This window comes from Heterodontus francisci, chromosome 8 (assembly GCF_036365525.1).
Source record: "Heterodontus francisci isolate sHetFra1 chromosome 8, sHetFra1.hap1, whole genome shotgun sequence".
Classification (NCBI taxonomy): domain Eukaryota; kingdom Metazoa; phylum Chordata; class Chondrichthyes; order Heterodontiformes; family Heterodontidae; genus Heterodontus; species Heterodontus francisci.
The window spans coordinates 77930420-77945746 of NC_090378.1; the positions used below are offsets into that span (position 1 = coordinate 77930420).

General features: G+C 40.0%; 1 protein-coding gene across 2 annotated transcripts in view; it reads right to left on the bottom strand.

Moving 5' to 3' along the window:
- Positions 1 to 15327, bottom strand: part of hmcn1 (hemicentin 1) — a 740737-nt gene that overhangs the window by 292228 nt on the left and 433182 nt on the right. For both annotated transcript variants that reach the window (XM_068037415.1, XM_068037414.1), the window contains exons 31-36: positions 9978 to 10256; positions 8048 to 8332; positions 6975 to 7083; positions 5139 to 5308; positions 4373 to 4527; positions 195 to 318 (exon numbers count right to left, since the gene is read on the bottom strand). In XM_068037415.1, coding sequence (XP_067893516.1) covers positions 195 to 318; positions 4373 to 4527; positions 5139 to 5308; positions 6975 to 7083; positions 8048 to 8332; positions 9978 to 10256 — 1122 coding nt within the window. The remainder of the gene's footprint in view (positions 1 to 194; positions 319 to 4372; positions 4528 to 5138; positions 5309 to 6974; positions 7084 to 8047; positions 8333 to 9977; positions 10257 to 15327) is intronic.

Sequence of the window (15327 nt, forward strand, 5' to 3'; positions counted from 1 at the left end):
CAGTTTTGACATTGGTGGGGTGGAGAGGGTGGGCGTGGTGGTGAGACTTTTAAAGGGGGCTGGAGATATGTAGCAAGTTAAAAATGTTATGCACAGAACAATTAAAATTGTATTTTTACAAATAGAACTTTTTTTTAAATTGTAGAAGCAAAACAAATTAGTTTTGGTGTTTATTGTCAGAGGGTAGTTCTTACCATGTACATTGAGTATGATGTGTTGCTGTGCTTCCCCAGCTGCATTAGTTGCTACACAGGAGTACCTGCCTGCATCCTCCAGGAAGGCATTCACAATCTGCAGCATGCGACCTGCAGACTTCAGCTACAAAGACAGACAGTGATATGCTGAAACTTTATGAATGAACTACAAATACTGCATATGTTTGGTATACTATGTACATTTAGATATAACCATGATCCCTATTTCATCCTCATCGCCGGTTTTAAAACATTTCCATTTCCTAGCCCTTACCACCAGTCAAGTCACTACACTAATCCATCATTCCTCCGCCATGGAAACAAAAGATTACTCACTTCCAGTTGGAAATGCAATGCCTTGGAAGGCATGATTTCTGAGATTTAGTTAGTGAGTCATCTATGATTGAGAGAGCTTTTCTCCCCATTTTACATTATAAGGCAACTTTGACCTAGTCAGTTGCAAAGCAAAATGCATTAAATAAAAAACAGCAATAGCAAAATGTATGGGTGTAATTTTAACCTAACTCGCCTGGTGGGAGGCTGATGAGTTTGGGGTTTCCACCATGCCCAATTTGACTCTCCTTTGACTTCAACAGAGATGAAACTATTGACTTCAAAGAAAAGCAAAATCGTGCGTAAAACAGGTGGCTGACCTGATCCCATCAGTGTCCCACTAGGCGGGTTAGATGAATACTATTCCCACTGACGTACATGGAGGAAGTGGAAGGCCATTATAACTTGGATGTGAAGGCTCAATTTTCAGGAAAAGCTGTAGAAACTTGCAAGCAAATTAATTTTAAACCTAACTTGCCAGGCAGGAGATGGATGGAAGCATGCGAGAGCACCAGTTTTACACCCCGACTATTACTCTCCAGTGACTTCATCAGATAGTAAAGCTGGTGGGGGCGGTGGTGGGGGGAGGGGGAGGGGGGAGGGTAAAAAACCAGCATTACATCCAATCCAGTCAGTTTCCCCTTGCACAGGTTAGGTTAAAATTGCTCCCTTGGCCTCTACACATTGAAAGAAGATGGGGATCATGAGAGGGCGTACCTGAAATAGTAAATAGTATGGAAAGATAATTCCAGAAGGTTAATCTCCAACATGAGAGAAAGCTGGTACAGGTACTAGCTGGTGACTAATGTCAGAAAGTTATTCAATCTAAGAGTTCTCAACACAAAGAATGACTAGAATCTGGCTAGAATCATTGAAGAGAAATTGGATGGATGATCTAAAATAGACTAAAAGCCTTCCTTATTTATTTATTATATATTTATCATATGATCTTGAGTGGAGGGTCATTTTAGGCTGGGGACAGATTAAAAGAATCAGATGTCAACGATTAATGTTTTTCAGCATAACTGAGGCTCTACATTCAACAGAATAACTGAGCTCAGGAGTAGTATGAAGAACACACAGAACAATAAAAATGGATCTACTAGTAACTCGCTGCTTTGAACTTGTGTTGTTGAATGTTTTACCCTCTGATAACAATGGGCTGAGTTCTATAGGCTCGCTGCGGAAAAAAATGGCGGCCCACACGCCTGGGCTGCACGCCAAAGAGCCGCCGCAATTCCAAGCACGGCGGCTCATTTAAATAGCTAGGGCGTTCGCCCCCCCCCACCCCAATCACATGGAGGGGGCAGCCTGTCAGTCAGTGGCAATGGTGTCAGCTGCCTGCACGCAGGCGCTGGTGCCATTTTTAAAGGGCTTTGAGCCCTTCTGGGATTTTTTAAAGAATGCAGTAAACATTTATTTTAAAAATTAAAAGCGGCATATTTGCACCTCTCCCACCACCCACCCTCCCCCACCCCCGCACTAATAACCACAATATTAAATACTTGCACTCTGTTTAAGTGATTAATGACTTTAACCCCTTATAGGGACTAAACCAAATCAAGCGTGCATCCCTATAAGTCTCCTTTAATTAAGTTCAGACCAGCCAGATTCCTATAGACACTTGTTTGGGTCCTAAAGAACTGAACTAGTTTACCCTCAAAGAAGGAAAACCAATAGGGAGTCTTTCGTATAGCCTATTTTAAAAAATAATTATAGCTAAGTCATAAATATCCCAGATATTATAAGGGGCTCGGAAATTCTCTTCAATAAGTATCTCCCCACTTAAGGAGACATAGAGAGGGGGCTCTTTTAGTTGTATACAGAATGCTACATGAGATGATTTATTAACATATATATTTATTAACGAGTTGAACATGCAATACACTTTAAGTGCCGCAGTATACGACAATATCAAAGATTACTAAGAGGTGTAAAACATGATCTTATTTCTAAAACAGAATCCAAAAGTTTACAATGTTACAGCAAAATATCTTAGAATATCCATCAAAATTTAAAGTAAACTTTTACCTTAAATTCCCCGAGTAAGCCATAGGTTGAGAAGCATTGATGAGGAATTCAATACTTCTGGTTTCTTGATTCAAAACTCTCATGTTTATACTGTTTCTAATCTTTCTTCTCATTTTTTTAGAATGTAGATGTTACCATTGTGTGTGCTTGTTTTTCCTGCTTTTGAGATCCATATATGGTAATATCATTAGCTACCATCCCCACTTAATGTATTTGTTGGAAATCCCCTGCTCTTGAAGTTGTGAGCTTTTATCTGGTCAAAATGTTTGTAATTGGGTTTACTTGGCATCTGTTTTTGTAAGTACCATTTCATTTTGTAATTTATTATCTGTAATTGTTTTTATGGTACCTTGTACCATTTATTTGAGTCAGTCTGTCTTTATCGCTAACACTATCATCTAATTAAGTTCATAGCCATCCTGTACTGACTTCACATAGGATGTTTCAATGTGTGTCATGTTCTAATTCCATTGTGGCAGAGACCTTGGAAGACTTTGAAATTGAGTTTTTTTATTCTACCCTTAAAGGGGAATTTCAGTGAGTCTTGAAAACTGACCATTTCTTCAATCTTTAATTCTAAAAGGTATAATGTGTTAATTATATCTAAATTCTACCTCGTTAAGCCTATTATACCGATGTTTCATCACACTGCAGCCTAAGACACTTTCCTTTTTCAAATGCCCTTCCCCCCCCCCAAAGTGCATCAACTATAAACTTTACCCCTTCTCACCAACCCCTCCACCAATGAGAAGACTTTATCACTGCTCCCCCGCACAGAAAAACTGACCTGCTCCCCCCTCCCAACCAGTGTGGTGCTTCGATTCCCCAGATGGGGATCGGAAGGCACGGGAGTGCTGGCCAGTGGCACGAAGATCGCAATGGGACCGGAGGCCGAGGTGGGCTTGCAATTAAGTCAGGTATGTAGATTTATTTAAATATTTAAATTCAGGGCCCGTCGCCAAGTGGCAGGGGGTGGGTGGTGGGGGCTGCCACAAGGCCTTTCCGCCTCCGTGGGGATCGGGCCAGGCCCTGCCGGCATCGAGGTCCATGGCGGGCCTCATCCAGGGCAATCTTCATGCCACCCCCATCACCACAGATCCTCTATAAAATCCAGCCCAATATCTTAATAAATATGCTGAACTGTTAAATGTGTCACACTATTATTGCATTGGGTAGAGTAGGAATGTAACAAAACATTTTGCTAAGTTTATTATACTCCATCAGCTGCTCTCCAGCCATTTATGAAATAATAATGCCAATATCTATGAGGAGGCAGAAAGAGAGTGGGAGAGATGTAGCAGTCAGGAAACACGAAATTATGGGCTTCCCAAAGGTCCTGATGAATTTAACAGCAGGACCTAACTTCAACTTTTGGAGCAAAATACTTCAGATGCTGGAAATCCTCAGCAGATCTGGCAACATCTGTGGAGACAGCAAGAAGAGTTAATGGACTGAATTTTCCCATACCCATGGTGATGGGCTTGGAGGTGGAGGGTGGGGGGGCGGGAAAATAGGGAAGAGCTATGTCTGGACGGCTCCCTAAAACATTCCAACACAGGGTATCTTTCCTAGGAGCAGGCTGGGAATAGGATCATCTGCCTGCTCCACAGAGGCAGGCAGCCAATTAAGAAAATTAAGGCCCTGATTGGGGGCAATTTTGTGGCCTCGCCAGCATTTTGCTCCTCCCTTGGGGTACAGTTCCATTAGAACTTGGGAGCCTCTAATTCCTTGCCAAAATGGCATTCTTCACATGATTTGAGTAACAGTTAAAATATTTTAACATACATGTATCTAGAATATTTCAGTAAACATACCTTAATGCTTCCTCTTGCTGTGTTTACTGGCCGTCCATCTTTGAGCCAGGTAATGACAGGGTTTGGAATGCCATTGGCTACACACTGCAGCATTACAGTTTTATGAACCACTACTGATCTTTCAGAAGGTCCTGTTGATCTAATTGTTGGTGAGACTGCAGTAATGTGGAAAAAACGTTTATTGAATTTATATAGAAATATAAATTAATTTTTAGTTGCCAACTCCTGGCAGAAAACAAACTCACTGGTTGTTAATTATTCTCAGGCAGAAGACTTGGTCACGCCAGATAAACAGTCACAGAAAATTAAGGGAAAAAATGGAGCATTTTAATAAAAGAAATTACCTTGCAGATTATTTTTAATGAATGTCAACTAATAAGCAGTGGAAATTATTAAAGCACATGCCTTCTGATCTAAGTGTATTAAGGCAGATACAGTTCATAAAATGCAGACTCAGATTCATCCAGACAGCAGATTGTGCACTGTGACTGGGTCATCTGTTGCAGCACTCAACAGAGGTTGGGTAGTTAGCCCTTGTAAAGGAGGAAACAATCAGCAGGATTTCTACCTCAAGTTGCATTTTAGCTTCATTCGTTCATATTATCAATTGAGCAAAATGCAACACTGCCAGAGACCATGGAGATATCTCTAATCACACATCAACTCAGCTTAAGTCCGAAAGATATGAGGAGTACATTAAAATAGAAGTAAAAAAACAAATGAATAAAAGCATTTCAATAATCTGTTCTAGATATACAAGAGTTACCCTGAACTACGACACTGAATTCCCGCTGTCGATTGCCTGCTTCATTTGTAGCTACACATTGGTATCTGCCTGTGTCAGAGACCTGGGCTTGAGAGATGATTAATTTCTGGCCATTGGCTGAAATTTGAACACCTGTCATGCTTTTAATTGGTTGGCCGTCCTTCATCCACCTAAAATAAAATAATATATTTTAAAAGTGATTTAAATACCTATTTAATTTCCAGTTGTTTATTGACAGTGTATATAATAACAATTAATCCTCTTTCAAATGGTAATCTAAGAAAAGGTGTAACTCATTAAAAAAAATAATTGTTACCTGCATTTGAATTTTGGGTACAAATTTTCATCAGCATTTAATTACAGCAAACATAAGGACGTAAAAAGTAGGAGCAGCAATAAGCCATATGGCCCTTGGGCCTGCTCTGCCAGTAAAGGCATAGTCAAACTTCTACATCAACTTCACTTTCCTGCCCTATCCCCATATCCCTCGATTCCCTTAGTGAGCAAATCCATCAATCTCAGTCTTCAATATACTCATCAACTGAGCATCCATAGCCCTCTGAGATAGAGAATTCCAAAGTGTAAACTGGACAGCTTATTTTTGATGCACAGCCTGTTATAAAGTGGAACCAGGAAATTTTTTGGCAGCCTAAAGTTTCCTCAAAATGTTGTCCCTGCCAGTGGAGAGATGGTGGCGTAGTGGTAATGTCACTGGACTAGTAATCCAGAGGCCCAGGCTAATGGCCTGGGGACACGCATTCAAATCCCACCACAGCAGCCGAAGGAATTAAAATTCAATTAATTAATAAAATTCAATTCATTAACAATAACCTGGAATTGAAAGCTCGCCAATGGTGCCATGAAATCAACGTCATCGAACGTCATAAAAATGTCCTAATGTTCTTTAGGAAAGGAAATCTGTCGTCCTTACCTGGTCTGGCCTACATGTGACTCCAGACCTACAACAATGTGGTTGGCTCTTATTTGCCCTCTGAAATGGCCTAGCAAGCCCCTCAGTTCAGGAGCAATTGGGGATGGGCAAAAATGCTGGCCTGCCAGCGATGCTCACATCTCATGAAAGAATTTTTAAAAAGTGGCTTAGACACAGGTTTACTCAGTCCGTTCATATGCAATCCCATTGGATTGGTGTATAATTTTCATAATCTTAACTGTTATAAACAATTGAACTACAGCCTGCCAAGAATAAGCCAACCTCAATCCCATCAGCAGCCAAGAACCTCCCATGATCTTAGGCCTCAGGTGGCAGCTGTCAACAGTCAACTGGCATGCAGCCCTGTTGCTCTGAAGGACTAAAACATTTATTTTCCTGAGCTAAGTAACAGATGCTCTGATCTGATGGAGCAGCCCTGCAAACCCAAATGTCCGGTTTCCACGGACAGTCTTTGAGATAAGCATTTACCTGGTGGAATCCCTGGAAAATGAGCAGAATGTCGCTTCTGTATAATTTACATAGCATTTAAATAGCTGTTTCAGTGTTTCAGTGTAATGCACAAATGAGGAGGAGTCCCAGCCTTACAGGTCTCCACAACTTTTCCCCTTTCTATCGTCCTGGGAACTAATACAGATAGCATGCTACCAAGAGGATCATCAGTTCCAATAAGTCCTCCAACCTCCACCTCTATTGATGTCAACTATACTAAGTAGGCAAAAATATTCAGAAAATCAGCAGAAATGGAGGCAACAGGACGTTAATGTTAATCAGAAGTCTCGGTCACTGTTTGATTTTCTAATGGTGAGATTCCATTTTTGTGGTTTTCATCATCACTACTGCTATTGGTTTATTTTGCGATGCGAATATTTGCAATAATGTCTCACATGATGTTTGGAAGAGGAGTTCCTGCTGCATCACACTTAAGTTCCAGTGGATTATGGACAACTACAGTGATGTCTGTGGCTTCATCACTCCCTTCTATGATTGGTGGCTCTAAACAAATACAGAAAAAATAGTGAGAGAGTTTTGCTGCATCCAAATCACATGCACAGTGCAAAATAAATATATTTTTGGAGTACTGTCTACATTCCATCAAGTGCAGCAGAATGCTACAACACTGTGCTTTGTTCAATCTGCAATTGCATCCTTATGCTCCAGAAATAATCAACCATCATCATCCATTTTAACTTCTGCAAAGTTATGCACCCATTACCCTTTTTAAAATGTAGATCTTACACATAATTGTAAAGACCATTCTTAATAATTATCTAATCCAGATTATAAAGGAAAACTGGAAATGTGTAAAAACAGAGAACATTTCTCTTTTCAAAATATGCCTTGAATAAAAAGAATGATTTGGCCAAATGTATGCACCAAATTGCTACCATAGTCCTCAAAGGGTGAGGGAAAGAAAGACTTTTCACTTAACAAATGAAATTAGGTCCAAAGCATAAATGAAACTGACTAAAGCTTTGGCGTTTCATGAACTGAAAGGAGCCTAATTGTACACTCAAGTCCTGCTTGGGGAATTTACATGGAATTCAACTCAACATTTACTCAAATTATGGAATGTTGTAAATATTTGTAAGAGTAACAGAAACAAGGACAAATGAGCGTGGGAAAAACCAAGCATGAGAACTTTTTCTCTTGATTCATATCCTGGTATTGATACACTTTAGAAGCATTTTAACTGGGTGAAGAACACATTAAAACACTTTTATGCACCAGCCTGGTTGAGAGTAATTGTAACCTTCAAATAAAATTATTCATTTTCAAGAGGTTAAGTTTCCCAGCAATGATAATTCAGATATTTACACTGAGTGGCAAGGTTACTTTCATGTTCACAGAGAGAAATAAGACAGGTGTTCCATTCCTATCTCTGACCCCTTTGAGTATGGCTTTCCTGTTGGGAGTGTGGGGTTGCAGAATTAGTCCATAAATTATTTTATTTCCTTACCCAAAACACCAATGGTGTACTTTATTTTGCTTTCTCCGGCAATACTGCTGGCCACGCACACATATCCACCTGCATTAGCTACAGCTGCATTGAGAATTTCTAACTTTCTGCCTCCCTGAAGGACACGGATGTTGTCACTAGCTTTCACAGGTACCCCGTCTTTCAGCCAGGTGAGGACAGGAGTGGGATAGCCGGAAGCTTCACACTCCAAAACCAGTGATCTACTGGCGATGACCTTCTTATGCTGCGGAGCATCGGGGCCTCCTCCCTCAATGTTAGGAGGAACTGGAAAATAAAAAGATATCAGAATAAACGTATCACTTTAAATGCAAAAAAAAACCCACACCCTTATTACAGATATTGAGCTGGATTTTACCAGCCCTTTGGAGATGGGCTGACAAACAGGAGTGCGGAAGGTGTTGGGAGGGGAGCCCGATGTCTTCCCGCTGTCATGGCATTTGACCAGTGGCAGGAACCTCTGCAGTCCGGCCACCCATTGGGCAACCAATTAGGTGCTTAATAATTGCCACCTCCCACCCCCACTGGCATTTTACTGGCATCAGGAAGGGCCGCTGCCATGTGAGTAGACTGTCAGGTAAACCCTGGTGGCCTCCCCGCAGTTTGGGGGGGGGGCCCTACTTTATGGCCGTTCCATGGCCCATGGAGGGGCCCTTGACTGCAGTGGCCACCCCCACGGCTACAGCACCGCTGGGGCCTGCCTGCTTGGCCCCAGCTTGCTGAAAAGAACTTACCTTGTCTTCAAGCATGCCTAGCCATGGAGGCACCCTCTCCTTCAAGCAGCCTCAGCAGTGACCACCTCTAACGGTGGCGCTGCCAAGGCTATCAGCCCTCTGATTGAGCCAGCAGCTTTGAAATGCAGGCCGCCATTCTCAATTGGATGGTAGTCCAGTGGCGGCCTCTTAATTGGCCGCCACCGGTAAAATGCCGCTCAGAGTCCTGCCCTTGCCGGTGCAGGGTCGGCTCCTGCTTTTGGTCCCGGAGGCAGGACTTCTTCCTGCTCAAAAAATTCAGCCCACTGTGTTAGTTCCCTAATGGCTTAGACAGGAATTATAGTTCTGAACTCTAAATCATACTCAAGCAGTTATACTGTGATATCAACTGGAATGTTACAATTAGCCCTAGGGCTTCCAGGCTACGGAGAGGGGTAAAAATTAGCCAAGGTTCCTTTTTCTGATTGTTACTGGAAAGTGACATATTCTAGAAGAACTGAGAGTTCTCCCAGTGCCTTTGTAAATATTCATTCCTCAAATACCATCACTAAAAAGAGTAATTTGTCACTCATATGATTCGCTGTGCACAAATTGGCCTATATAACTGCACCTCAAAATATTTCATTGACTGGAAAATCCTGAAAGAAGGAACTTGCATTTATATTACACCTTTTGTGTTCTCAAATTGATCCAAATGCTTTACAGCCAACAAACTACTTTTGAATTGCACTCATTTTTGTTTTGTAGGCAAACACAGCAGCCAATTTGAACAAAAATTCCCTAAAATAGCAATGAGATGAATGCCCACTTAATCTCTTTCTGATGGTGTTGAGGATGGGAAAGGTGCTATATAGATGAAAATTCTTTCTGTCTTATGTGAGCATGTCAAGTCAGAACAGGGCAATCCTAGACTCTGTTGGAAATAGATGTACAGATGCCCAATTGAGGGATTGGCTAAACAGCATCAGTTAAATTCAGGATTCAGTTGTATGTGTGTGGAGGGGGCAGAGCCATTAAATCTACTCCCAAATCTGCAAACGCATATCGTGGTCTAATCACACAGGCTAAAGCCGCCCTAAGAAATGCAAGAGTTAAACCATTATTTATTGGCTAGCCTAACTGGAAATAAAAGCTTGCAAAACAGAGAGGCGAGATAAAAGAAACAGAAATGTATTTGTAAATACAAGTAGAATTATTACCATACACATCCAACTCATAGAATTTTTCAGCAGCTCCAGCGATGCTGGTGACACGACAAGTATATTGGCCTGCATCCGATACATGGGTCCGAGGGATCTGAAGAAAGTGCCCTCTGTTAATATATGTAGCTTGTGGACTAGAGATGATTGGTCGATCAGCTTTGTACCACGTTATAGCAGGTAGAGGAACGCCACGAGCCTCACATTCCAGGGTCATAGGGTGATTCAGCAGAACTGTCAGGTCAGTTGTGATATTACCGCCTTTAATACTTGGTGGGACTTTGGGAATAATGATAAGAAAACAGTGTAAATGTAAGTTGGGAGAAATAGCTTCTATAATTTCTGAATACTCAGCAACTCCAGCAGTAGAACACTGGACTTCTAGTCTTAAGGAAGGCAGTGTCATACTTCAGATTTTACTCATATTTAGAATCATCAGGTTTTACTGGGTGAGTTTCACCAGATCTTGATCAGCTGCGCGACATTAGAACAGAAAGTTCAGTCTGCAGAGGGAAATCCTGGCACAAATGATGTGGCCTGATGACTCAGCAGGGAATTATGCCACATGGTATGGTACTGATCCATAAAAACCAGGAAGGCCTCAGGTCGAGTTCATTGTTTGCGATGAATTGGCTGATCTCAGGTGAGACAGAGCTATTTGGTCAAAGTGCCCCTGGGTTAGGTAGGGGAAATTGGAAACTGACTGTTTGAATGGGACAAATCCCATGCATTGTTAACTGAGCTCCAACAGCAGTCGGTTCAGCTATTGTTAACAGCTGTTAACGCCAGAGATCCCTGCAGACCACTTTATGAACTGTACCACAATGAATGACAGATTACAGTCTGACAGATCAATTTACATCACTGCCAACCACTTGTTGGTTCCTTGTCAGCATTGACCTACACTGATAGTACTGTTAGTTTTTTTATAAAAAAATTATTTTATTCTTTTGTATTTAAATGAGATGTATGAGCACTGGGGAAATGGAATGCTTTTCACATTTTTGCGTCCTGCATTTGCATCAAGGACTCTCAAGATTAGGTATAGGGTGGATTAGACATTAAACCAAGGCCATATCTGCCTGTTTCAGAGGACCATATTGTTGTTAAAAGTTGTATGGCACTATTTGAAGAACAGCAAGTAGTTCTCTTGATATCCCGTTTAAAGTTCCTGTTTCAACCAACACCACTAGGACAGACTAACTAATCATTTATCACATTGTTGTTTGTGGTATCTTGTGCAAAATGACTGGCATTTGCACTTACATTTTAAAGCAATTTATTCCACATGAAGCCCTTAGGGATATTTCTAAAAAATGTGATAAGACAATATATAAACACAAGTCTTTTTCCTAAAATGCTGGGTAAAGATCTCTCTACGCTACTCCAACAATGTACTTAACCTTAACCTCAGAATTGTGTCCTCCACTGCATCAGTGTGAAATTTCAATTTTCTACATCAACAAACATTGCTGCCTTAGACTATTAGTATGGTGTTAGTTTCTGCCTATTTTTATTTAATGTGGTACTGAATATTAAGATATATCTTGGGACTAACTAGGAACTGGGGAAAGAATGCTCAAACTTATTGCAAATAGGCACTTAGTAGCTATCAGAGAGAGGAGATTTTCATACCACTTCTTCAGGCTCAGCTGGAGCTCAGGTCTGGATATGAAAGGGTTAATTATTACCTAGCGATTCCTATTGTGGTGCCACAAACCACAGCAGTCATCCATTCACCTGGCATGGCCGCAGGACAGAGAACATCTGTGTCCAAAGACCAAAAGATATTTGGCTGATACGTCAACCTTCCAATGACCTACCTACATATCCCAATCCTTCCAACAGGATATCAACAATCCTCACTATCATGAAATTTATCCAATATATACAATTTAATTAATTGCATGTGCTCAAAGAAGCAATTTTCCTTGATTTTGAAATGCAACTGAACATATATTCATGGATATTAATCTAATAATTAATCTACAGTAGATATAACCAGATAACTTACATCTTGAATCTGACAAAATAATCTACACTATTCAATCTGCCACAAAAAAAATCTACATTGTTCAATTCGGACCGGATGCGTCCCACAAATGTCATTCCCATAATCCTAACAGGATTGAAACCATCAGGGCTAATTTTGCACATGTACATTCCCAGTGGGAAGCATTACCCATTGGCATTGTAGATTGGGATATAATGGGTGCATTGTGCACAATTTTCTAACTATTAAAACTCATAATTGAGAAATTGCAGATAGCACAACAATGACCTTCCAATATGTGTGAATGATGGGTAAGACTCCCTGCAGGTAGCATGTAGTAAAGAAGCTCTGTAGTGTACCTTAGATAATTCATCTCAATACATATCCTTCATACATTCAATTCAGTCTTGTGGTTTGACTTTTACAGGAATGAAAACAAAAATTACTGGAAATGCAGAGAACTGAGTTCTGATGAAGGATTCCATTCGAAATGTTAATTAGTCTTTCTCTTTCAGATACCAATTACCATTTAGTCATTTGCAGCATTTTCAATCTTAACTTCAGATTGCCAGCATTTATTTCTATCTGATAATTAAAGTCTCTTAGTCAACAAAGCATTATCTGTAAACAATCTTTAGCAATGAATACGATAACTGTATGGGCTGGATTTTATGTCGGGCGGACAGGAAAGTTGTTATTGCGTCTGTCTCACCTTTTCAGGCAATGCAATCCAGATCATAACAACTTGCTATGTAAAAGAATTCTCATAAGAACACAAGAAATAGGAGCAGGGGTAGACCATTCAGTTCTTCAAGCCCACTCCACCATTCAATGAGATCATGGCTGATCTTCTACATCAACACCACTTTCCTCCACTATCCCCGTATCCCTTGATGTTTTTAATATGTAGAAATTTATCGATCTCAGTCTTGAACATACTCAAGGACTGAGCCTCCACAGCCCTCTGGAGCAGAGAATTCCAAAGATTCACCAGCCTCTGAGTGTACCACAGATGTACTCAACTTCCTCTTGGCATTGAATTTTCATTTTAAATGTATATTTACATGCTGCAGCCCATGCAATCAATTGCAGGTTTCCTGACATTTAAACTTTAAACTCTCTTCTTCCCTGTTTATGAAGAGTTAAATGCCAGGGACCATCAGGAGTCCCTGGTATCCAATACTACTTTAGTGAAACGATGGAAGATACATCAGATGACATATTTTTATTGTTTACATATTATTTCAATACACTTTCCCATATTTGGGCAGATGTATTGAACAGCAGTCTTCTGTTCTGGTAGGAAATCAAATAAACAGGAACATGTTTGGGGATGCAGTGGAACGCATCCCATGGTCATTTCCTAACCTGGCAGGAGGAAGACAGAAATCACGTCCTTTTTATGTACAGTTGTTCAATTTACGTACAATAGCCAATTGTACATGATTGTCCGAGGGATTCTCAGGGTTTTTTTAAATATTGCTTGTCCAATACTTTGCTGAGTAGTTGGACTGTGTAGCTGAGACTGCAGTGATCAGCATTCTTATAAATAACCATGCGTACTAAGAGCTTAACAGTACACTTAGGTAAAGGAATATCAGTCAAATGTCAGTCCCGACGTACAAATTATGTCCAATTTCTCAAAGGGTCATTTTTCTCAATTAGGTCTTATTGACATTGTTAATTTTAGGTATCCAATCCTCAGTGAAAAAGGAAAACACTATTAAAACAGGGTTAAACAATAGCTGAGCACAATATTCCAGGTAAAACATGAATTCTCAAGCTCTTATAGGACTTGGTCTTGGATATCCAAGGAGCACAATGATCTAAAGCATTTTGTTTTTGTCAATCAGCATGTTTTATATTGTAAATTTATCCAGCTGCTTCCCATCTGATGTTGGGCTAATCTGTTGTGACTATTATTCTTCACAACCAACATCTGGTTTCCTTCATAGTGCAGTGCAAGAACCCAGCTCTCTACAGGCATAACAGATGTCGGTCTTCCTACTTCTATGCACATGCTTTGTAAAAAGCTAGGGATGGGATGGTTAATTCATTTGCTTTATATGTGTCATTACTAGCATTTGATTATAACTGAGTTGTCACTGAATTTAGCATAAGGGGACCCACATCCATTTATCTAGTTTTATTACATTTTGAACCTTTTTTGCACTGTCTGGGAACCATTTTGTGGTTTGCAAAATTTCCCTCATATCCATGCTTAATAATTATCTTGCAAACTTTAGGAAAAAATTGTGTACTTGCATAAACTTGCATTTTAACTCTAAATCCTGAAGAGCCTTTGTAACTTCCAATCTATACATGTAGATCAGCAAAAAGGACTTCCTGTACATGCCTAATTGAATTCATTATATAGTGGAATGAGAGCATTATGCGGAGTCGATGCACTATTTACAATATCCGTGGAGTGAGTGCTTCTGAATTAAATCTATGTGATTTTCTTCACCCCCAAGACACAGAGTATTCCCAGTTTCCCATATTTCCTTTCTTTCATTTGCTTCCTTTATTTATTTGGTTTTTCCCATCTTCTTTCTCCACCAATTCATGTAAGTTATAAATACTTATATATAAATTATGTGCTTTTCTGGTCAATAAAATATTTTTGAGGAATAGAATGCATTTATGTAGTGCTTCACCATGTTGTAAAAATGGCTCGAATTACTTCCTTTTTGCAGTGCAATGATTGTTATATAAGAGACCTGCCTCTATATTATTCTGATCAAACTGATACTTGAATTGTTTCAGTGATTTACATAACCTGAGTTTTACAATGTGCATTACTAATTTCATTTTGACTGTATACATACACCAGCTTTGCTTTTTCTGCCAACCATGCATAGCTAAATTAAGGCAGTTATGATTTTATTCATTTAAATAACAGTCATGGATCGCCAGTGGAAATGCTTATGGGAAGGTAGAAGATGTAATGAGTTCTTTATGTTGTCTGATGCAACATAAATGAGATGCATGGAGTCCAATTCTCACAGCTAAACTATTATAGACAGTATAGAGAAAACTATTTACAGAACCTTCATCTGGGTGTTATAGTTGCAAAGTGACTCCGGCTTGTAGTCACATGACTACGTCCTGGTACTTAGCTCATTAGCATATTGAGCTCTTAAAGGGACATCACTCAAGGCGATCACACGACATTCCCTTTCTTTCCAAAGATAAGTCTCATATGTTACAAGTAAAAATACTTAGAATTAGATAATATCAAAATTAGTTATACGGGATAAAGATTATAAAATTGACAGGTATCTGGTTAGGAATTGTGAAATTTACAAGTGCAGAGGTTTAAAAGTCCATATATTGTCTCGGTGGTTTGCAGAGCTT